General features: G+C 36.7%; 1 protein-coding gene across 1 annotated transcript in view; it reads left to right on the top strand.

Annotated features, from left to right (window-relative positions):
• Positions 1-25,696, top strand: part of ZPLD1 (zona pellucida like domain containing 1) — a 49,813-nt gene that overhangs the window by 14,813 nt on the left and 9,304 nt on the right. The window contains exons 2-7 of the mRNA XM_069572723.1: positions 5,671-5,891; positions 10,855-11,036; positions 13,425-13,497; positions 16,958-17,055; positions 18,182-18,262; positions 24,518-24,689. Coding sequence (XP_069428824.1) covers positions 5,671-5,891; positions 10,855-11,036; positions 13,425-13,497; positions 16,958-17,055; positions 18,182-18,262; positions 24,518-24,689 — 827 coding nt within the window. The remainder of the gene's footprint in view (positions 1-5,670; positions 5,892-10,854; positions 11,037-13,424; positions 13,498-16,957; positions 17,056-18,181; positions 18,263-24,517; positions 24,690-25,696) is intronic.

The following is a 25,696-nucleotide window of genomic DNA, read 5'->3' on the forward strand; positions in this document are numbered from 1 at the left end:
AATTTATGACCAACCTAGATAGCATATTCAAAAGCAGAGACGTTACTTTGCCAACAAAAGTCCGTCTAGTCAAGGATATGGTTTTTCCAGTAGTCATGTATGGATTTGAGAGTTGGACTGTGAAGAAAGCTGAGCGCTAAAGAATTGATGCTTTTGAACTGTGTTGTTGGAGAAGACTCTTGAGAGTACCTTGGACTGCAAGGAGATCCAACCAGTCCATTCTAAAGTGGTCCTGGGTGTTCTTTGGAAAGAATGATACTAAAGCTGAAACTCCAGTACTTCGGCCACCTCATGCGAAGAGTTGACTCATTGGAAAAGACTCTGATGCTGGGAGGGATTAGGGGCAGAGGGAGAAGGGGATGACAGAGGATGAGATGGCTGGATGGCATCGCTGACTCAATGGACATGAGTCTGAGTGAACTCCGGGAGTTAGTGATGGACAGGGAGTCCTGGCGTGCTGCAATTCATGGGGTAGCAAAGAGTCAGACACGACTGAGCGGCTAAACTGAAATGAACTGAGAGCATGCACTGAGAACTCTATTTATGCCTAGGGAAATAGAGAGTGAGTATCACTGCCTTATTTGGCATATCATAAATGTATGGAAGTGAATAGATACCATTAAATATGTTACAAGAGAGATATCATTCCCTTAACTTAAACCAATGAAGATTTTATCTTCTTCACCTTTGTTCGAGAGGAATTAATTGATGCCTATGCTAGCTTAACAACAGCAATGATTGCTTTGTCCAGACTTTGTGCTCTTTTCTTTTCTGTTTTATAACTGAAAACTAACCCGTGCAATGGAACTGAATTTGCTACAAGCTGATCTCACTTGGAGAAGTGATAACAAACTAAAGACTTTACATTTTAAGAAGGGACCTGTTCAAATGCATCCTAATCTAGCTTTCTAAAGACTTGTCACTCTCCAGAGAAACACATTCTTCCCTGGTTGTATATAGTAAAGACATCTATTCAGCACACCTTTTCCATTTGTGAAGCTTTGAGGGAAGAAAGAAATGCTACTTCATGTTGCCAAAGGTCATTTCTGCCAAAAGTAGGACATTTTTTTCAGTTGTTAACAGTTGCTCTCAACAACAAATTTTTTTAGCCTTTTTATTGTCCAATCCCTGGCCAGAATTGAAACAATCCTTTGAACAATCAGCTCAATTCAGTTCAGTTCAGTGGCTCAGTTGTGTCTGACTCTTTGCAACTGCATGGACTGCAGCATGCCAGGCCTCCCTGTCCGTCATCAACTACTATAGTTTATTCAAACTCATGTACGTTGAGTCGGTGATGCCATCCAACCATCTCATCCTCTGTCGTCCCCTTCTCCTCCTGCCCTCAATCTTTCCCAGCATCAGGGTCTTTTCAAATGAGTCAGTTATTCTCATCAGGTGGCCAAAGTGTTGGAGTTTCAGCTTCAACATCAGTCTCTCCAATGAACACCCAGGACTGATCTCCTTTAGGATGGACTGGTTGGATCTCTTTGCAGTCCAAGGGACTTTCAACAGTCTTCTCCAACACCACAGTTCAAAAGCATCAATTCTTCAGTTCTCAGCTTTCTTTGGAGTCCAACTCTCATATCTGTACATGACTACTGGAAAAACCATAACTTTGACTAGATGGACCTTTGTTGGCAAAGTAATGTCTCTGCTTTTTAATATGCTGTTTAGATTGATCATAACTTTTCTTCCAAGGAACCAGCATCTTTTAATTTCATGGCTGCAATCACCATCTGCAGTGATTTTGGAGCCCCTGAAAATAAGGTCTGTCACTGTTTCCATTACTTCCCCAACTATTTGCCATGAAGTGATGGGACCAGATGCCATGATTTTAGTTTCCTGAATGTGGCATTTTAAGCCAGCTTTTTCACTCTCCTCTTTCACTTTCATCAAGAGGCTCTTTAGTTCTTCTTCACTTTCTGCCATAAGGGTGGTGTCATCTGCATATCTGAGGTTATTGATATTTTTCATGGCAATCTTGATTTTAGCTTGTGCTTCATCTAGCTCAGCATTCTCATGACATACTCTGCATATAAGTTAAATAAATAAGCAGGGTGACAATATATAGTGATGTTCTCCTTTCCCAATTTGGAACCAGTCTATTGTTCCATGTCCAGTTCTAACTGTTGCTTCCTGACCTGCATACAGGTTTCTCAGGAGGCAGGTCAGGTGGTCTGGTATTCCAATCTCTTTAAGAATTTTCCACAGTTTGTTGTGATCCATAAAGTCAAAGGCTTTTGGCATAGTCAATAAAGCATAAATAGATGTTTTTCTGGAATTCTCTGGCTTTTTCGATGATCCAGTGGATATTGGCAATTTACTCACTGGAGTACATCATTGAATATCTTAGTTTCCTGCTCTCTGGGACTTTCAATTTATTGAGAAAACAATTATGCAAATGCATATGTAATTTAAAGTTGATATGATAGTATAGGAACAGAGTAGCATAGTTTAGGTTTGGGATCATCAAAGTGTTTGGGAATGAGATAATGAAACTTGAGACCTGAGGGATGAGTAGGAGTTTCTCAGACAAGGACTGGGGTTAAGAGAAGCATCTATGGAGGTGAAGAAGACCATTTAAAGGCCTTATGTAAGCTATATTAGGCTTTTTAAAGTGCTCACAGTATTTTATTGAGGAAGAACATCTAAAATAACATATACCAACTTTAAGGGTGTGGCTTAAAATTTCTCCATATGTTTATACTCATTATCAACACTCACATTAAGATAGAGAACAATTTTATCAGCCTCCAAATTTTCTTTATTTCTCCTGTTCTAGCTTCCTTCATGGCTCAGAGGGTAAAGAATCTGCCTGCAATGTGGGAGACCGGGGTTCAATCCCTAGGTTGGGAAGATCCCCTGAGGAGGGCATGGCAACCCATTCCAGTATTCTTGCCTGGAGAATTCCCACGGACAGAGGAGCCCGGAGGACTACTGTCCATGGGGTCACAAAGAGTTGGACATGACAGAGCAACTGTCACTTTCATTTAAGGACTTCCCTGGTGGCTCAGATGGTAAAGCCTCTGTCTACAATGCGGGAAACCCGGGTTCAATCCCTGGGTTGGAAAGATCCTCTGGAGAAGGAAATGGCAATCCACTCCAGTACTATTGCCTGGAAAATCCCATGTACAGAGGAGCCTGGTAGGCTACAGTCCATGGGGTCGCAGAGTCAGACATGACTGAGAGACTTCACTTTCACTTTCCCCTATTCTAGACAGTTTTTCCCCAGAGGTAACCATTATTCTGGCTTCTGTCACTTAGATACATTTAAAAAACTGAAAAAAGTTCAATGAGGTGTTTGTAGAGACCGAGGGGGATAATAGAGAGGAGATGAGAATGCAGAGGTAGGTAGGTGGTGGGCCACAGAGAATCTTGAGGAACTGGTTCAAGATTTGAACTTTTGGCTGGAATGAAATGAATAGCTGTTGAAAATCTGCACAAAGAAATAAAATGATTAGATTCACATTTAACAGTTATACTAAACAGAGGGCGTTAAGAGCAGAATTAAAGGAACCAGTTAGGAAGTTAATGTAATATTCTAAGAGAAAAGATAATGGTTACATGTGCAAAGGAACAGCATGAAGATGGAGAAAAATCAACAGATTTAAGAGGTAATTTGAAGTTTAAATGTTTGAAACACTTCAACATTTGTTTAAAAGAACTTATTATTTTAATAAGAGCATCATTTAAAAATTATAGTTGCGTTTGAACAGCTACTGTCATTGAAAGCTAATAGATATATTCTCTGAATTTTAAATGGTATTTATTATACTCTATCTTGGAACAGTACAACTTCACAATGAATTCATTTTATTTTCCACCTACAAGGGGAATGTTGCTTAGAGTTTTCCATACGAACTAGTCTAATATTTACCTTTTGGCGATAAAAAAGATTTTCCATCTTTCTTTCACTATGAAAATATTTTAAATTTTTTGTATTGAGTTTAAAATCATAATCAAACATAGAAATTTCCATTTTGATTTATTCATGTCCTCAAAATATGACTCACTTTACCAACAAAAACCAGTATGGAGAATAAGCACTCCAAAGAAACACACCATTGAACTTTTTTACCCTGAGGTTAGAACTGTTATATTTAAGCAAATTTACTTTATGCTAAAAAATCATGAATAGGATTTACATATTACTTAGATTATTAGCCAAAAATATTTTATTTTGCTTGTTTTACCTTTTGGGAACAATTAAGGTGATTGCTCCAAATAACCTAATCCAATTTTGTTTTTTATTTCATATTTTGAAAACCAGTTGTTTGTTTCAGATTCTTTATCCCAGTGGTAATAGCAAGAGTGGTAAAGAGTGATAAGGTTACTAAGTCTGCTGTAACAAAGTGCCACAAGAGAGTGACTTGAAACAACAGAAATTTATCATTTTGCAATTCCAGAGGCCAAAACTCAAAATCAAGGTGTTAGTAGGGCTAAGCGCCCTCAGACTCTGAACAGAATTCTTCCTGGCATCTTGCTGGTGGTTTGCTGGTGGTCTTTGCTGATCCTTGAGCTTTTAGGTGCATTACTGCAGTTCTTTGTCTTCACCTGGCATTCTTCCTGTGCCTCTGTCTCTTCAAATGATAACACCAATTATATTGAATTAAACCCATCCTCTCCAGTATGAACTCATCTAAACTAATTACAACTTCAATAACCCTATTTCCACATAAGGTCACATTTTGAGGTACTGGGGGTTAAGAGTCAATGTATCTTTTTCTTTTTTTCCCTGAAGGGAGGGAAGTAATTCAACCTGTAACTGTTACCAAAACAAATAAAATAAGAGCTTCTGCCACTGTGAAATTGCCTAGCAGCAATTGAATTCGCCATTTTTTACATATATTTTCTCCATTACATGTAGAAAAATAACTAGATATATGAAAATGTGTGCACATATATGTGTGCATGTGTGTGTGTGTGTGTAGGCATGCCTGCTCACCCTGTAGACCTGGAATGGATCCCATCACTGATTACCCATGGAATCGTGGAAAATTGCAAATTTGTCTTACGTTTTAATGCTGAGTTCATTGCTTTTATTCAGTCCTAGTCACTGGAAATTTTTTTTTAGGGTTGACATGCATTTCTGAATGAAATATCAACAGATTGGTGTTCATTTTTTTCTTCTCTAGCATAGCTTAGTAGAATAAAACAATCTGGATGGATGGCTTCTGTTTCTATATCCTGGATAAGATGGGTTACAAAACACCAAGGTGCTCAACAATTTGGCTTAGGATAGATTTCTTCCTTACACTTGGGAAAATGCATCATTTGTAGTGAGTCTCGCTACCTAGACGTGTGTTCTAAATAATTCAGTTACTTTCTTCTGAATTTCCTCGTGATGTAATTTTTTCCACTCAATTCTCCAACAATCATTTTACACCACTTGACCAACATTTAATGCACATCCACTGTATACTAAGCACAAGGAAACAGAGATGAAATATAATATCTACACTCGAAGATCTCTCCGGAAATAACAAAGTCAACTACTGCTTTTACTGGGTATTTTTCTTAATACTTTCACATTGGATTATGGTGTGTTCAAGTATACGAGCCAGTTAAACAGACAGAGAGTATGAAAATACCTCAGAGGATGTTAAAGTTATTCCTGGACCCTGTGCTATGCTTTTGTGATGTGTTTGTTTTTTATATTTTTTATTTCAGCTGAAAGAGACATCAATGTCTACTGTGGGGTCCAGGCCATAACAATGAAGATTAATTTTTGCACAGTTCTTTTCTCTGGTTATTCTGAAGCAGACCTGGCACTGAACGGAAGGCATGGAGATTCCCACTGCAGGGGGTTCATCAATAACAACACCTTTCCTGCTGTGGTCATTTTCATCATCAATCTCAGCACCTTGGAGGGCTGCGGAAACAGTTTAGTGGTAAGATTAGAGTGAGACTATGTGCTAGGTTTGGGGATCATAACTAAAAAAACAAAAACAAAACTCCCCATATCATGAAATAATCAGAAACCCAATCTATCTTTTAAGAATAAAACCCCAATAAAACTGAACAAACCACTTTCCTTTGCCTGTTTGGGGCTTCTGATCCCAAACGTATGATTTCATTTTCCAGTACTGGTTCTATTTATTGTAGCTGGTGGTTGAGGGGCCTGAGATTAACTGTGCTACTCTAACCAGCATTATTTTGTGTGAGTGACATTGAGGAGTATTTCTCTACAGTTTTTCATTAGCTGTGTTCCTCATGCTTTTTATGGAAGTATCTTTTATATTCCAGTGCGTTTGGCAATGAATCACTTGGCCTATTATTTCTTAGTGACCTCGTTCAGGAAGAAAGATGGAATATCTAATGAGAAACTTAGAATCTTCTAGGTATCCTGTTTACCACTGAATGATCCACACCACTGTTTTGTAAAAGAGGGCTGTTAGCATTTCCAGCATGAGTTTCTTCATACTGTGGATCTATCCTTTGAATTTAAAAATGCTTATCATACCAAATCTTACCCATGAAATCCCTGCAACATGCTCCATCCAGTCACTGTGAAAATTAAAACACCACTTCAGATATTTCTACCTTGAATGAGAACCACTTATCTACACTATTCGTTTATTTATTCATGTATTGAATACCAAAAATAGAATTATAACAGGCATTCACTCTCCTTGGAATTAAAAATTAATTGAAGTAAAAGATAATTGTGATTTGGTGGGGGTGACAGGCTAAAATTTATTTAAAACAGATTTTTCTTTTGCTTGTTTAAATATAGTCTTATTGGTTAATCCTAGCAAAGACAAAAAGAAGATTCATTGAACATGTCCACTTAGGCCAGTAAAGAAGGAGAGATTGGCTTTTCCTCTTGATAAGTTATTGTTTGCGACTAAGGGGGAAAGTTTGATTATTCTAAGGGTAGGGCTTTTAAGACTTGATGGTAGATAGGAGACAGGAAAAAGATTTATTTGAATCTCCTTTATCTTTTCTCAGAGGGCAGTTAGAATATTGTGCCCATGACTGTTTCCAAATATACAGCTTGAGTATTGTTGACTCTTTTTATTAAAAACATTTATTCACCTCTCTCGGATGTATGCAGAGAGGTTATGAAGTGGGCCTAAGGGAGAGTGAGGGGAAGTGATGCAGGTTGATTATTATACATCCAAGCTTCCTTGTGGAGGGAGGGAGGGAGGGAGGGAGGGGGAAAGGAAGGGAGAGAGGGAAGTAGGGAAGAAGGGAGGGAGCTCAAGTGGAAAGAAGCAGCACGGCCCCTCCTCTCAAGGACTCTGCTTCAGGGAGCTTCCTATTCTCCATTTCAGTCTTATCCTGCTCCCTGTTGCCAAAAAAAGAGAACAGTTCCAGAGAAATGCCAGGCAAAGCATCCGTGTGTGTGTGTGTGTGTGTGTGTGTGTATCTTTTTTTTTAAACTGAATAAGTCTGGTATAAAAACTGTAATGTACATGTATGTGTGCACACACATATATTTTTTTTCACAGATAGAATTTGCATGCTTAGCTAGCCAGTCAGGCAGGCAATGTGTAGAGAGGAAGATTTACTTAGTTTATATTTTTGTCTTAGATATCACCAGCTTTGGTATCTGCTCCAAGGACAGTTCTATATGGGAAAAATTACGTAGACTACTAAATCATATGGATTAGAATCAAAGTGTTTTTTCATAAGACTTCTGGTTATCTTCATGAATCAGCTAGATAATTGTTTCAGCTTTGCCCATGTGCTCTTAGGTCCATGTATAAAGTGTATTCTCTTGTTGAAAATTAAATATTACAGGTCTCCATAATAGCCGCTAGAATACTAATTGATCATTATATTGTATTTAACATGGGGGGAGAAGTTCAACGGTATTATGACAACCAAGAACATTATTGATGTCAGAATTGTTAGTTCTTCATGAGCACAGGGAAGGCTGCCTTTCCCAGCCCCTGTGCAGTTAGTGAGGGCTTTGTAGCTGGTTCAGTCCTGTAGACTCTTATTGGACTTGACATGTATATAGCTAAAAGCCTCTACATGACCTACTAGCTCTGGCGTTTTCTGTCTTAGCAGTACTAGACGCCACATGCTGAGATGGCAGTGCTACAGGGAAATAGACTCAGACTTAGGCAAAAACAGTGTGTAAACACTTGGAATGGAACCCCCTTTACCAAACTGTATTGGACATGTAGCATAAACAAAAGGTAAACTTTTGTTGTGTTAATATATTAAGATATAAGGATTGAATTGTTACTGCCATATTACATAGCCTGTGCTGAGTTAATTATTTGAATTAGTTACTTATTAACTCAAATAATATGTTACCATGATTTAAAAATCCTCAGAGTTTAATGATCACAGGTCCATATAAAGTTTGTTTCACTGGAGAGTCTGAATTTTGACAAACATACTGCCAGTAGTCACTGTTGATAAAAGAAGTATTCACGTGACCCTCTACTTGGTAATTCACACATGAGAACAGAGAGCCTGGGCAATAATAACCTTAGTGCTGAGTCACTTAGTCATGTCTGACTCTTTGCAGCCCCTTGGACTTTAGGCTGCCAGGCTCCTGTGCCCATGGAATTTTCCAGGCAAGAATACCAGAGTGAATTGTCATTTCCTTCTCCAGGGATCAGCTCAACCCAGGGATCAAACTGATGTCTTTTATGTCCATGCATTGGCAGGTAGATTCTTTACTACCAGTGCCATCTAGGAAGTCTAATAGGCAGTCATTTCTATATGTCATTACCATCTGAGTGTTTTAAGATATTGATACTATCATCAGAGACAGAATTCATCCAAAATCCTTGACCTCCAGGTTGAAATAACTGACCGTGAGCCTGTGCTGTGCTATGCTTAGTCTCTCAGTCATGTCTCTTTGCAACCCGAAGGACTGTAGCTTGCCAGGCTCCTCTGTCCAGGTGATTCTCCAGGCAAGAATACTGGAATGAGTTGCCATGCTCTCTTCCAGGGGATCTTCCCAACCCAGGTCTCCCACACTGCAGTTGGATTCTTTACCAGCTGAGCCACCAGGGAACCCTAAGAATACTGGAGTGGGTAGTCTATCCCTTCTCCAGAGGATCTTCCTGACCCAGGAATTGAACCAGGGTCTCTTGCATTGCAGGTGGATTCTTTACCATCTGAGCTACAAGGAAGCCCAACTGTGAGCCTAGTGCTTCCCAATAACATGTATGATATCAACTTCACCCAAACAAAATTTCATCAGAAAAACCTTCATCTAGTTATAGACTTGAAAAATATCTATAACTATGGTAACATAACTTAAGGCCTCAATTTTTGAAAGTCTTCCTTCTTTGACTTATTCTAGATATTTCAGATTCAGAATTGCAATTTAAATGTTTGAATTTTATATTAACTTTTAAATTAAAATATTAATATGCAATAAAATAAATGGCAGAGGATGAGATGCTTAGATAGCATCAACTCAATGGATATGAATTTGAGCAAACTCCGGGAGACAGTGAAGGACAGGGAAACCTGGTGTGCTGCAGCCATGGGGTAGCAAAGAGTTGGACATGACTTAGCAACTGAACAACAAGAATAAAATCATTTGTGTTAAGTTAAAAAAAAATTAACAATTCCTTAAATGGTGGTTATTAAATTTTAGTGGAATTGGAGAATCCAGTGAAAACTAATTAGTCCCAAGAGAATACACACATGGACAATATTTTTATATAAATTCTAGGAGTTCATGATCCCTCTGCAACATCCCTGTGAATTACTGCCCTGAAAGATGAGAATCTCCATGTACCAGAGAAAGACCCTAGGGAGATCGACCATCAGAAAATTTGTGACCTTCATTCATTTGTTTAAAATTTATCTCAGGGGTACCAGGATGCTGGTGTCACTGAGCTATGCTGAAGAGACAAAGGCAAATAAGACCTAGAGGGTTCCCTGCCTACAAAGAGCTCTGATTATGGATGGAGGTGTGCTGAATCAGACCACTCATGCACTATGACTGCTTCTGTGAGGCAGAAAGTATGGGGGTCGGGAGAAGTTCCCAAGGAAGATGAGACGAGGGAGAAGTAGGATATGTTGGGGTGAAGAGGGCCAGAGAGGAGGCAGGAGTATGCATAAATGCCAGAGCAACTAACCGATAATGGGAGCCTGCAGATATGAAGCTAACATTGAAAACAAGGTCATATTAACAGGGGGCTTTTAGTCCAGGCCATGACATTTGGCTTTACCCATGAGTATTTTCAAATTACTTGCTCTTGCACAACAAGTAACATATAGTTTATCTCCTTTCTTATTTATGAAATATGAGTAAACCATCTCTGGTAATATGAAGCTTTATTTATTTAAAAGAAACATATGAGTCAACAAATATGATACTGCTTATATGTTGAATCTAAAAAAATGTTACAAATGAACTTATGTATAAAACAGAAATAGAGTTACCGATACAGAAAATAAACTTATAGCTACCAAGGGGGAAAGTGGTAGGGGAGGGAAAAATTGGGAGACATATGAATACTACTATATATAAGATAGACAACTAATAAGAGTCTACTGTATAGCACAGGGAACTCTACTCAATACTCTGTAATGATCTACATGGGAATAACATTTTAAAAAGAGTAAATATATGTGTAATTAATTCACTTTGCTGTATCACATAAACTAACACATTGTAAACTAACATTGTAAATCAACTATACTTCAATAAAAATTAATTAAAAAAATTAAATCACCCTCTTAATGAGAGAAAAAAGACATATGATCACTTACAGTTTAGAATTATGTGTGTATAATTTCAAAATTATGTCATGTTATAGTTGCAACAGACCCTAGAAATGATCTGATCTAATGTTTTATTTTGCATATGAAATGCCTAGATTTATGAGTAACTATTTAATCACTGAGCTTGACCTACAATTCTAACAGGTATCCACAGTTCCTGGAGTCAGTGCTTATGGAAATGCAACTTCAGTACAAATAGGAAATATTTCAGGATATATTGATACTCCAGACCCACCAACAATCATCAGCTATCTACCTGGGCTTCTTTACAAATTTAGCTGTAGTTATCCATTGGAATACCTGGTTAATAATACCCAACTTGCTTCGTAAGTCGCATTTTATTCTTAATTTCTCACGTTGTCTTTTTCTTTGGGTTATTTTTATCCTTGAGGAACTTACCAAGATATTAATAGCAGGATTTGTTGAGAAAGTTAAACTGAATCTAATGGAAACTGTATATGGTCTTATGCATCTATCTACTTAAGGCTATGGTTTTTCCAGTAGTCATGTATGGATGTGAGAGTTGGACTATGAAGAAAGCTCAGCACCAGAGAATTGATGCTTTTGAACTGTGGTGTTGGAGAAGACTCTTGAGAGTCCCTTGGACTGCAAGGAGATCCAACCAGTCCATCCTAAAAGAGATCAGTCCTGGGTGTTCATTGGAGGGACTGATATTGAAGCTGAAACTCCAATACTTTGGCCACCCGATCAGGGTCAGGAAAGATTTCCCAGGATCAGGCTGGGAAAGATTGAAGGCAGGAGGAGAAGGGGATGACAGAGAATGAGATGGTTGGATGGCATCACTGACACAATGGACATGGGTTTTGGTGGGCTCCGGGAGTTGGTGATGGATGGACAGGGAGGCTTGGCATGCTGCATGTGGTTCATGGGGTTGCAAAGAGTCGGGCACGACTGAGTGACTGAACTGAACTGAATTTATCAATCTATAATGATTATTGTTTTGAAGAACATCAACAGTTCAGTTTTAATCTTTTCCCTAAATTAAAACCACCTCACATTAGTCAAATATCTGCCTTTGGTTCTCCTGGCTCCCTTCAGAACTGCCCAAGACCCAAGAATCCTGGGGGCTTATGCAGTCCAGAGGAACTGTCATGTTTCCAGTGGGTAGATCATTTGGTCACTGTATTGTTGGGTCCTGCTTGGGTATGTGCTCACTGTTGGACTGCTGCCTCAGAATATGAGGTCTCCATGCCTCCTGCTGAGGTGTCCCCTGCACAGATGCTGGTGATTCCCAGCAAAGATGGTATCACTCATAGTCAAAGATCTTCAGATATGGATTCATTGTCTTTTGTTTATAGTCAGGTATTCATTCATTGAGGCTTCCCAGGTGGCTCAGGGGTAAAGAATCTGCCCGCCAAGCAGGAGATGCAGGCTTAAAATCCCTGGGTCAGGAAGATCCCCTGGAGGAGGAAATGCAATCCTCTCCAATTGCCATGGGAAATCCATGGACAGAGGAACCTGGCAGGCTACAGTCCATGGGATTTCAAAGAGTCGTATCAGACTTAGCGATAAACCACTACCACATTCATTTATTACTCCCAAAGCACACACTCCAAGACGTGTTTACATCCATATTGCAATATAATTATATGGATTTGTGAAATATTTCTGACAAAATGGGGTGATTAAATAAAAACTTTCCCTCTTCAGCTGTTGGGTTTTCTCTCACAAAAGTAAAGTTATTGTTTAATCTCAGTCACAAGGGAACATGGAGGACACATTTTGCTTCAGTTTAAAAAATATTCATAGATAATTTAATGGTACAGTTATGATAAATGACTTGGTCAAAAGCAAGATTTTGATGTGGAAAACAAGAAAAGAAAGACCTTGAGTCAAAAAGAAGCAGGTGCAGAGAGAAATGGTTCATAGTCTTTCACTCTGCTCCCCTCAACTTCCTCACTAAATTCATTCCTGAACTTCAGTGCACATGGATATGCATTCATTTAAATGGGACTTCGCTGATAGCTCAGTTGGTAAAGAATCTGCCTGCAATGCAGGAGACCCTGGATTCCTCAGAGGGAAATCTGCTGGAGAAGGGAAAAAGCTACCCACTCCAGTATTTTGGCCTGGAGAACTAGTCCATGGGGTCGCAAAGAGTCAGACAGGACTGAGCAACTTTCACTTTTGGAGAAGGAAATAGCAACTCACTCCAGTATTCTTGCCTGGAGAATCCCATGGATGGAGGAACCTGGTGGGCTACAGTCCATGGGGTTGCAAAGAGCCGGACAGGACTGAGCGACTTCACTTTCACTTTTTCTTTACTCAACAAATATTTATTATACACCTTATATGTACCATTCAAAGTTCTAACAGTGACAAAAGTGAAACAAAATTCCTGGTCTCATGAAGCTTGTATAGAAATGGAGTTGATGAAAATGTATTCACATTAGATTCAGACTTTGTTGGAATGACTTTTTTTTTTCTCCAAGTTTCATATATGTAACAAAAATGTAAAAAAAAAAAAAGATTCCTTTATAAATGAAAAGATCAGAAACAGCAGTTTGCCTTTATTTAGTCCCTCTTGCTTTCTGATTATTTATCTGTTCAGTGATTTAAACAATATGCCCATTCCAGACCTAGTTATGTCAGGATTGCTCAAGAGTTTTGGTGCCTTGAATCTAACATTAAGGTGTGATTGAAGCTGTTAATTTAAAAATCTCATCAGTGCCTCCCTTTTCCTCAATCTGTTTTAGGTCCTCAGCTGCCATTTCTGTGAGGGAGAACAATGGTACGTTTGTCAGCACTTTGAACCTGCTCCTTTATAACGTAAGTTGATGGTTGAAGGACGTTATTTTTCTCTCTCACTGTTCTGAGGAGCCATTTATGTGAATGGCTTTCCTATAAAAATCCACCAAAATTACATTAACCCTGTTATACTTTGGTAATGTTTATTCATCTTCACCACCATTTCCAAATATCTTAGCGATAAAGGTATGCTAACAATTCCATTATTTTCCAGAAGTTGATAAATGATTTAAATTTTACTTCATATATGTGATTCTGCATAGTTACTCCAAATGTCTATCTACATTTATACATATATATTTATTTGTGTGTTTGTGTGTGTGTAAACATAGTCAGGGTCAAGATTTTGGAAATAATATATTTGTGATAAAAAGATAGGAAAAGTCCAAATGATACTTCATTTAAAGGCAAGATACTTGGTGTTCAGTGTGTTAACATTTCCAGTGTGGGTTATGACCGTTGTCAATTCTGTCATATCTGAAATAGTTTAGGTTTGACTACACAGTATTGTCTAAACTTTTGTCATATAAATATTGACAGTGGCAGCAAAATATGAAAAAAATATGAATTTCTATTTATAACTCTAACATTAATCCCCCAAATGATATTTTCATGTTGATTAAAAATTTTATTCATACATTTTAAATGCCTGATTTAAATATCAATTTTTCAATATATCAACCAACATTTTTGTAAATTATGAATCTGATTTTTACATTATTATTCATGTCATCATGGCACTGAGTTATAATTCATGCAACTGATTTAAAAGTCAGTGCTTTATACTTTGCATATAATGAGCTATAAATATTGTAGTAGGACACTTTCCAAAGGCATTTAAAAAATCATGTTTATAAGTTTGTAGTGTGACACCACAGAGTTCTAAACAACAAATTAAAATGTGTTGGAATGAAGATTGCCTTTCTGTCATTTCTAAACTTTCTTCTGCAGGGAGAAGCTGCCAAATACTTGGTTTTATAATACTCAGCAAATATGTGCCAATATTCATTCCCAGTATGACCAGATATTTATTATTATTGTAAGCAATATTTTTAAATTGGAAAGCTTCTATCTGTTAATTTATATGTGTAATCTCCCTGAGGTAGAATTGTGATGACTGACTTGGATTCAATATTATTTGTTACAATTGACTGAAACAAAGATGAGAATTCCTGATCTTAAAAGAGTGAAAAAAATATACTCACATGACATTTAAGGATACCACTATTTTCTGTGAAATTAAGCTATTCTGTCTGTAGAAATGCAGAAAATAAAAATTTAGAAGTGCAGACTTGAGGAGAGCTTTGCTATTAAGCTCTTTCCTTTATCATTAGAAATAGTATAGTAGTCCTATTGTTAAACCAGACCTAATCCTTCAAAAAGTTTCTAGAATCTTAGTGCCAAATACAAGCCTATAATTTGATGATAACCTAAGATTTTAATTTGATGGTTAAAAGGTAATTATTTGATATGACTATAAACAAAATACATAATACCAAAATCATTTTCATTTTTAACCAATTTGAAATGGTATTACTAATGGTTGAATTAACACATTGAAATTTAAAATTTGTTTACTAAACAGTTATTTAATAAAATTCAACCACTTCCCTACAAACTAGTTTTTTTTTTTTTTTTCAATCAGCAGACCATTTTTTAAGAGCAGTTTTAGGTTTATAGAAAAATTGATCTAAAAGTACAGAGAATTCCTATAGACCTGAATATGGATTCAGTACAGTTATTTCTGTGTGTTATGGGATTCAGTGAATGAACTTAGGAAAATTTTACTTGTAAAAAATAATGACATTTATTGATTTTGTGATTTCAATATGTGCAGTTTACTTCGAGTTGGCCTTGGCCCTTATTCTTATATAGTATAAATAGATTAGTTTTCTTCTCTGTGGAAATCATGAGGATGATTTTGAATTTGAATTGCATCTAAGTAATAGTGTCTTCTGAGCAGATAAAGAAACAGAGTAAATCTAAAACTGAGCTATGGTAATTATGAATTATTTTTAAAGTTGAAGAAAAAAATCTAAAATAAATATAATTGATTTTAGGGACAATATTTACTAACAGGAGTAAGGTAACTATACCAAATAAAATCTAAACATTACTGTTTAGAAGAATTTTAGGAGAAAAAGGTGATAATTAAGATTAAGCCATAGCTGAGTCATATCATTTGCAAATGATTATGTAGTATAATGTTTGTAAAAAAAAATGAAATAAGATCCTTTGAGACAATACTGATGCAAGTACAAGATGAATGAGCCATAATAGTCGATCAAGTGTGTACAACTTGAAGAAATTGGAAAAGGGAGCCAGGAAGAGAATTAACTAAAATACTACCTATGAGAAATGGTTAGAGGAGCTGTTATCATTTATCACAGAAATATAGAAAATAAGTACAGCATATAATCCCTCACTTATCAGGCTTAATTTGGGAATGAAATGTTCCTCATGAATGCAACTCTTTCAAAAGTGAACCATCCAAGTTATTATTGCTTTAAGTTTCAAAATTCAGTATCTGTTGTTTCTTCCCAGCCTTCTGAAACAGAGTGAGCTCTGTATTCTGCCTTTGCTTGATGATACTGAGATTTCATTGAATATTTCCCTTTGCTACAAAATAGCTTTATCTTCAGAGTTACTAAATTTGGGGGAAACAATCTGCATCCATGATAAATGATTTGACAACTTAGATTTTGAGAAGTTTTTTCTTTCTTCTTCTTTTTTTTTTTTTCTGCGTTTCTTTGCTATCAGTTTCTAATTTGCTGCCTTAATCTACTGTAAATTGGGGAATTATATAAATAAGCTCTGCAGGATTGGTCTAAACTAAGGGTAAAAGGTAGAAATGAAGCCCTAAGACACCCTTCTCTAAGTCCTCACCATGTTATCTAGTACAGGAATTCCATGGCATGCATTTTTGGTAATTTGAGAACATACTGGTCCCTTTTTTGTTTTTGTATTCAGTTAAATTATAGTAATTTAAAATTGCGAGATAAGTGACTTTGGGTTAATGAGAGATTATTAAGAGTATAAAGATTTACAACTCCAGTGGCAAAGGGCTTAAACTGAAGCAGATATAATTTAAATAAACTGAATATTAGCTACTAATATAATTTAAATAAATGAAATATGAATTTAAATAAACTGAATAATGATAGTTGAATATTAAGCAAACTACTAGCCTCTTACTAGTAACCATTGCATATAATGTAAATACATTGAACATTAATCATCATAAATGATAAACTATGGACATGAAAATATTTATGCATGGGAGTGAGTTTGTTACTTGGATATGATTTAAGAACAGTTCTGCCAAAAACAAGAGGATTAACTAGGTCCTTTTAGAAGTTGGTTCGGTAAATTTATGTTGATTTGCCCTCTCTTTTTTCTAATAAGCCATTATTGTCTTAAGTAAACGTTCTGTTGTTGGGAAGGCAATGATGGGTTAATTGCTTATTTTTTTTATTATTAGGATTCGACCTACAATCAGCAGTTAATTATCCCGAGTATAGGACTACCTTTGAAAACCAAAGTATTTGCAGCTGTACAAGCCACTAATCTGGATGGCAGGTAATTTCAAGCTCCTATCTTCTGTTGGTTGATACATTTTGGCTGCCTAAAGCCTGATGAATCATAAAGTTAGCTCATTCACTAAAAAAAAATATGTCATTGCCACACCATTTAGGAATGCCTGATAAATAGAAATAACAAATTACAGGATGAAAGGGTAATACTTTAAGTCATTAATTGGAAAATAACATTTCTTCCCTTAAAGAAGGAGAGATAGTGATGGGAAGAGGGCATGGGGAGAGCTCTGGGGATACCAGAATATTCTGCTTTTTCATCTGAAAGATGATTAATCAGATAACGGTAATTTTGTGAACACGTGGTTTGTACATTTTCTATGTGTTTGTGTCTGTGCATGCTCAATTGCTCTAGTTGTGTCCGACTCTTTGTGATCCCATGGACCATAGCCCACCAAGCTCCTCTGTTCATGGGATTCTCCAGGAAAGAATACTGGAATGGATTGCCATGCCCTCATCCAAGGGATCTTCCTGACCCAGGAATTGCACCTGCATCTCCTGCATTTTCTGCTTTACAGGTGGATTCTTTATTGCTGAGCCACAGGGGAAGCCCTCCTATGTGTGTGTTAATATTCAATAAATGTTTATTTAAAAAAACAAAAGAACTCTGTCTGACAACTATATATAACAATCCCCAGAAACATCTCTGCAAAATAATCAAATAAGTCATTTTGTCTGATTCTTAGAAAATCCAGGATGATCAAAATTGAAAGGAAATTCAAAAGTAAAGATCCATTTCTACCTTAATAAAAAATTGTAACATGTATATGATTTATTTTGGGTTTCTCATATATTGTTATTTAAACTTTGCATCCTGAAGAGATTGGTGCTCTTGAGAAATTTGGTTCTACTTTGCCTTCTCCCTTTTTGTCTTCTTGGCATTTCTGTTCTTGGTTTTATGAGATACTTGATGTGCGATGGCAATTTGTTGCAGACTTTTAAACACTCTGAGTTTAGGAGAACATTTTATTAAACAACAAGTCTCAGGAAATAATTAGTTGAAAAACTATATTCCCTGGAGTAAGATGTTTGTGAATATCTACTTCCTTTGGGTTAATAACTATTATCCACAGGAGACTCTGACTCTAGATTATTCTTCCTTTTCCTTGCAGATGGAATGTCTTAATGGATTATTGCTACACGACCCCATCAGGGAACCCAAATGATGATACTCGATATGATCTCTTCCTTAGGTAGGTGTCTAACTCTTGTATTGATAGCAATAATTCAATTGTAGATAATTGCAATAGAAAATTGAGGACAGATAGATGAATTATAAGGTACTTTTATAGCTTTTAAATTTAAAGTTTTACATTCTGAGCAAAAATTAAAATATAGTTGGAAGTGTAAAAGTGGAGAACAGTTTTCAAAATGAAATGCTGAAAAGGCTATTGTTTGATGAAAGTTACAAGTAAGTTTGGCACATCAAAGATGTTTTATTCATGTTTAGGTCATACGGGAATATTTCATTGTCTTAGGAAAAGCATGGTTAGGAGATTATTGGCAGTAAGAGAAAGGCAGTGACTATTTTTATGAAACTAGGCTGTCTCTTGGTATGTCAAAGGAGAGTAAAATTAAAGTAATGGTCTAGATAATTTAGACCCCATAATGCTTTTCTTCATTTATCAGCATTTAAAATGAAAACCTACCACCTTTTTTTTTTTTAAATCAGATCCAATAACTTTGATTTCATTCCCAATAGACAGTGATAGAGTGAATGTAATCTACATTTGGGAAAAAAGGGACATTGATCATAAAAACATTCAATCATCTTAGTTCCTTTTCAGCATTTTTATCTGACAGGAGAGTCAAACAATGGCTTCTAATCATGCTTATAAAATGCAGTTGGCTCTGATCACTGCTGCTTATTGACACATGATGGGAATAATATGATGGCAAATCAAAAGGATAAATTTTATAGGTTAATCAAGGTTACGGTGCTACTCAAAGGGTATGATCAAACTGACACTCATCCTATTGCTGGAAGTGCTCATTTGGTTAACATTTTTGGGAAACAATATCCTTAAAAAAAATCCTTAAAAGATTTCATATCTTTTGATTCTACATTTGTGAATTAGGAAGCATATTCTAAAAGTATTTATCATCTTCTTGTCTATCAGTGCTATTTAGAATAGTAAAAATAAGAACCAACTGCGTGTTCAGCAGCAAGGAAATGGGTAGGTGAATTATGGAGAACCAGCAAGTTGAAAGCTCACATAGGCATTATAATCATACAAAGTTACTTATAAAATAGAAAAAAAAAAAAAAGATTGGTTCTATTTTATCTCTTCCCCTTCTGTCTTCTTGATATTCCCATCTTTATAAATATGTGGTTCTTTACAATTTAAAATATGAAATGAAAGAATCAGCATACACAATTGTACAACCGACCTCATTTATGTATTATAGAAAAGAGTGTAAGGAGATATTAATACATCAAAAGATTCACCATGGTTATGTATGCACAGTGAGATTGTGGATCATTTTGCTTTGACATTTTTGTTTTTCTATAATCTACAGAAATTTCACAATTTCTATAATAATTGTATATTATAATCTGGAATATGATCATTAGACTTCTAGTATGACTATGGTTTCAGCTTAGTTCTTTCAGTTTTCTTCTTAGAAACTATAGAGAATGAAATGGGTTCCCAAAGGACATTTTCAGTGAGATTAGGAGGAAAAGAAAATCTTCGGCTACTGCTAAGTGACTTCAGTCGTGTCCAACTCTGTGTGGCCGCATAGATGGCAGCCCACCAGGCTCCCCTGTCTCTGGGATTCTCCAGGCAAGAACACTGGACTGGGTTGCCATTTCCTTCTCCAATGCATGAAAGTGAAAAGTGAAAGTGAGGTTGCTCAGTCGTGTCCGACTCTTAGCAACCCCATGGACTGCACCCCACCAGGCTCCTCCGCCTGTGGGATTTTCCAGGCAAGAGTGCTGGAATGGGGTGCCATTGTCTTCTCAGAAAAGAAAACCTAGAAAGTACAAAATATTTGTTAGTGTTGATAAAATTACTTAATAAGATCAAGACATACAGTATAGGAAAAGGCTGGGAGGAAGTGGTGTGGGAAGAGGTGGCAGGAGAAGTGGGGAAGAAAAGTGAATGCTGAGGGTGCCAGAGCCATAGAAGCTAGAAAGCCTAGAGAAATGCACACCTACAAGAACAGAGAATCATAAGCTAACAGAATCGAGAAAAAAATAGATGAACAAAAAATTCATAAAGTACAAAAGAAAGGGGGAAATCTACAAGGAAATGAGAAGGATATAATACTACCAGCTGTTGCAGTTAATAGACACTCTAAAGTGAACTCCGGTAGATGGTGATGGACAGGGAGGGCTAGCGTGCTGCGATTCATGGGGTCACAAAGAGTCAGACACAACTGAGAGGCTGAACTGAACTCAACTGAACTGAAAGTTATTAAGAAATATGATATTATGTGAGGCTAGACACGTAGATAAAAATTTACAATTCTCAGTTGAAAATAAATTGAAAGCATGGCCATTTATTAGGTATGCAAATCAATGGGATTGACAGAGTTTTAAAAACAGTGCAGGATAGTAGATAATCATAAGAAAAATAAAGTATGAGATCTGTGCTTTGCTCATTATACCATGATAAACTTTAAATGGATTATTAATTTAAATGTAAAAACTACAGCTTTAAAAGTGATGGGAGAGAAAATGCAAAGTATCATTAGAACTATGGGGTATGGAAAATCATCTTTATTTTTTTTATTTTTTATTTATTTTATTTTTTTAATTTTAAAATCTTTAATTCTTACATGCGTTCCCAAACATGAACCCCCACTCCCACCTCCCCGTAACATCTCTCTGGGTCATCCCCATGCACCAGCCCCAATCATGCTGTATCCTGTGTCAGACATAGATTGGTGATTCAATTCTTACATGATAGTATACATGTTAGAATGTCATTCTCCCAAATCATCCCACCCTCTCCCTCTCCCTCTGAGTCCAAAGGTCCGTTATACACATCTGTGTCTTTTTTGCTGTCTTGCATACAGGGTCATCATTGCCATCTTTTTAAATTCCATATATATGTGTTAGTATACTGTATTGGTGTTTTTCTTTCTGGCTTACTTCACTCTGTATAATCGGCTCCAGTTTCATCCATCTCATCAGAACTGATTCAAATGAATTCTTTTTAACGGCTGAGTAATACTCCATTGTGTATATGTACCACAGCTTTCTTATCCATTCGTCTGCTGATGGACATCTAGGTTGTTTCCATGTCCTGGCTATTATAAACAGTGCTGCGATGAACATTGGGGTACACGTGTCTCTTTCAATTCTGGTTTCCTTGGTGTGTATGCCCAGCAGTGGGATTGCTGGGTCATAAGGTAGTTCTATTTGCAATTTTTTAAGGAATCTCCACACTGTTCTCCAAAGTGGCTGTACTAGTTTGCATTCCCACCAAACTAGTGTAGGAGGGTTCCCTTTTCTCCACACCCTCTCCAGCATTTATTGCTTGCAGATTTTTGGATCACAGCCATTCTGACTGGTGTGAAGTGGTACCTCATTATGGTTTTGATTTGCATTTCTCTAATAATGAGTGATGTTGAGCATCTTTTCATGTGTTTGTTAGCCATCCGTATGTCTTCTTTGGAGAAAGGTCTCTTTAGTTCTTTGGCCCATTTTTTGATTGGGTCGTTTATTTTTCTGGAATTGAACTGCATAAGTTGCTTGTATATTTTTGAGATTAGTTGTTTGTCAGTTGCTTCATTTGCTATTATTTTCTCCCATTCAGAAGGCTGTCTTTTCACCTTGCTTATATTTTCCTTTGTTGTGCAGAAGCTTTTAATTTTAATTAGATCCCATTTGTTCATTTTTGCTTTTATTTCCAGAATTCTGGGAGGTGGATCATAGAGGATCCTGCTGTGATTTATGTCTGAGAGTGTTTTGCCTATGTTCTCCTCTAGGAGTTTTATAGTTTCTGGTCTTACATTTAGATCTTTAATCCATTTTGAGTTTACTTTTGTGTGCAGTGTTAGAAAGTGATCTAGTTTCATTCTTTTACAAGTGGTTGACCAGTTTTCCCGTCACCACTTGTCTTTACTCCATTGTATATTCTTGCCTCCTTTGTCAAAGATAAGGTGTCCATATGTGTGTGGATTTATCTCTGGGCTTTCTATTTTGTTCCATTGATCTATATGTCTGTCTTTGTGCCAGTACCATACTGTTTTGATGACTGTGGCTTTGTAGTAGAGCCTGAAGTCAGGCAAGTTGATTCCTCCAGTTCCATTCTTATTTCTCAAGATTGCTTTGGCAATTCGAGGTTTTTTGTATTTCCATACAAATCTTGAAATTATTTGTTCTAGTTCTGTGAAAAATATGGCTGGTAGCTTGATAGGGATTGCATTGAATTTGTAAATTGCTTTGGGTAGTATACTCATTTTCACTATATTGATTCTTCCGATCCATGAACATGGTATATTTCCCCATCTATTAGTGTCCTCTTTGATTTCTTTCATCAGTGTTTTATAGTTTTCTATATATAGGTCTTTAGTTTCTTTAGGTAGATATATTCCTAAGTATTTTATTCTTTTCATTGCAATGGTGAATGGAATTGCTTCCTTCATTTCTTTTTCTACTTTCTCATTATTAGTGTATAGGAATGCAAGGGATTTCTGTGTGTTGATTTTATATCCTGCAACTTTACTATATTCATTGATGAGCTCTAGTAATTTTCTGGTGGAGTCTTTAGGGTTTTCCATGTAGAGGATCATGTCATCTGCAAACAGTGAGAGTTTTACTTCTTCTTTGGAAAATCATCTTTAGCCCACATACTAGAAGCCATAAAATAAAATATTTAAAATTAAATTATATAAAAATAAAATTTCTCAAACATATGCACACAGGCACATGCACACACAGACACACACACAGAGTGAGGACTGTCCAAAGCCAAACAACAAAGTAAAACAATTCACAATTTATATAACAAACAAGGAACCACATTTCTTAAAAACCAAGGATTTAAAGGAATCAGAAAGGAAAGGCCAATAATACAATTAAAATTTAGGCAAAGAACATAAATTTCAGATAAAGAAATACAGGTGGCTCTAATATATATGAAAATGCATATATCCATTCACACTAACAAAAAGCTGAAATAATATTATATGATGATGGTTTATTGTCCCTGTCAAATAGGGAATAATCCAGAATTTTATGCATATACTTTGTTGATATAGCTCTGAGGGAAATTAAGTATTTTTTATACATTACTGGGGCAGTACAAAATGCAGCAATACTTAGAGAGGGCAATATGGCAAAGTCTGCTGAATGATCCTTACAGACATATTGTGCAGAAAACCCTGCACATTTTCCAAATGATGTATTGTAAGGCTGTTCATTATTATTTGTAAAATTCAAAAGATTTTTTTAAAATATAAATTTATTTATTTTAATTGGAGGTTAATTACTTTACAATATTGTATTGGTTTTGCCATACATCAACATGAATCCCCCACAGGTATACACATGTTCCCCATCCTAAACCCCCTCTCTCCACCCTCCCCGTACCACCCTTCCGGGTCATCTCAGTGCACCAGCCCCAAGCATCCAGTATCATGCATTGAACCTGGACTGGCGACTTGTTTCATATATGATATTATACATGTTTCAATGCCATTCTCCCAAATCATCCCACTGTCTCCTTCTCCCACAGTCCAAAAGACTGTTCTATACATTTGTGTCTCTTTTACTGTCTCGCATACAGGGTTATCGTTACCATCTTTCTAAATTCCGTATATATGTGTTAGTATACTGTATTGGTGTTTTTCTTTCTGGCTAACAAAGCAAGGGTATATACATGGGACCCAGGTTGAGTCAACTCTGGCACGTGTGCATGATGAAATAGTATACAACTGTGAGAAAAGATGGAGGCAGCTCTCTATTGATACAGAGAGATCTCTAAGTTACATTGTTAAACTTTACAAAGGCAAGATACAAAACAACAGAGAGAGTTTGGTATGATTTGTTTAAGAAGAGGGAAACATTGAGAATATGACTTCTGTTTCTATTTGCATATGTCCTGTGAGGCTGCAGTAACATGTGAGATCATCTCAGGCAGGTTTGTGTGTCGGTGTGGAAGGGCATGGACAAGGGCAAAGACAGATGTTTTACTTTGTATATTTTATGCTGTTTTGGATTTTTCAACCTATAATAGTATGATTCCTCTAAAATTTGGCAGAAATATTGTAATCATAAACTGATTTGTTTATATTTTATGATCTACGTCACTCCTACATATCTGTTGAGTTAGCTTATTTTCCTATTACAAATCTGTAACAGGGCATAATTTTGTTGGCTTTTAATATAATGGGCATGGGGAAAACCCTCTTAATATTGCAGAAATTAATGTACAAGTCATGGTGGGTTGGTACTTTCCAGTATTAATTTTTTTTTCACTTTCTCTAACATGCAGCTGTGACAAAGATCCTCAAACTACCGTCATCGAAAACGGCAGAAGCCAGCGGGGCCGCTTTTCTTTTGAAGTGTTCCGATTTGTGAAACACAAGAATCAGAAAATGTCTACTGTCTTCCTGCACTGCGTTACCAAGCTATGCAGAGCTGATGACTGCCCCTTCCTCATGCCAGTAAGTTTTTGATAACTTTATTCTGAACTGTTGTATTAATATAAGCTGAAGGTTATCGAGTGTTAGGAACTTATATCTACATAGAAGGTGAATATGCATCAGGTCAGATAGTTTGAAGTACAATTTTTTCATTCATCCAGTAAAGATGTATTGTATACCTACTTTGTGCCAAGCATTATACTGGGAATACAGAGATGCATGCATGAATTCTGAATTTAATTAGCTTATCTGTAAGAAGCATGAGATAGTCAAGGAATAAAATATGACAAAATGTTATGATGGAAAGGCAGACATAGATATGTGTTGTAGCAAAAGGCACTATTTATCATTGTGAGAGAGATGAAATAGAAGATGAGAGACTTGATCAAAGAGATGTGATTTTGAAGACAGACACTCTAAACCAAAGGATCATCAAAGCACAGACACAAGAAACAGAGTAACCTGCGAACTTCCAGTCTCAGGAGGGCTACGGAGCAGATCAGAGGACGATGGGCAAGGCTGTGCTGGGGGCAGCACTGGTACTAGAAAGTTGATTGACCAGATGGCCAGGGAACCCCTGGTGTTAAGAGTTAAAAACCATAAAAGATGTGAATCTGTGCTATGTGTGTGTCAGTCACTCAGTCATGTTCGACTCTGCAATCCCATGGGCTGTAGCCCAGTAGGCTCCTCTGTCCATAGAGTTCTCCATGCAAAATTACTAGAGTGAGTAGCCATTTCCTTTCTCAGGGGATCTTCCCTATCCAAGGATTAGAACCTGGGTCTCCAGCATTGCAGGCAGATTCTTTACTGTCTGAGCCACCAAGGAAGCTCATATAGCTGCCACTAAAATATACACCCATTTACTAGTGAAGAAATAAAATTCTATTTCTGACAGGCCCCCTAGGGTCATACCAATATTAACATGGATTAAGTAATGGCAAGCCACTCTGGTATTCTTGCCTGGAAAATTCCCTGGGCAGAGGAGCCTGGTGGGTTGGAGAGTTGGACATGACTAAGTGACTGAGAAT

This window comes from Ovis canadensis, chromosome 1 (genome assembly GCF_042477335.2).
Source record: "Ovis canadensis isolate MfBH-ARS-UI-01 breed Bighorn chromosome 1, ARS-UI_OviCan_v2, whole genome shotgun sequence".
Classification (NCBI taxonomy): Eukaryota; Metazoa; Chordata; class Mammalia; order Artiodactyla; family Bovidae; genus Ovis; species Ovis canadensis.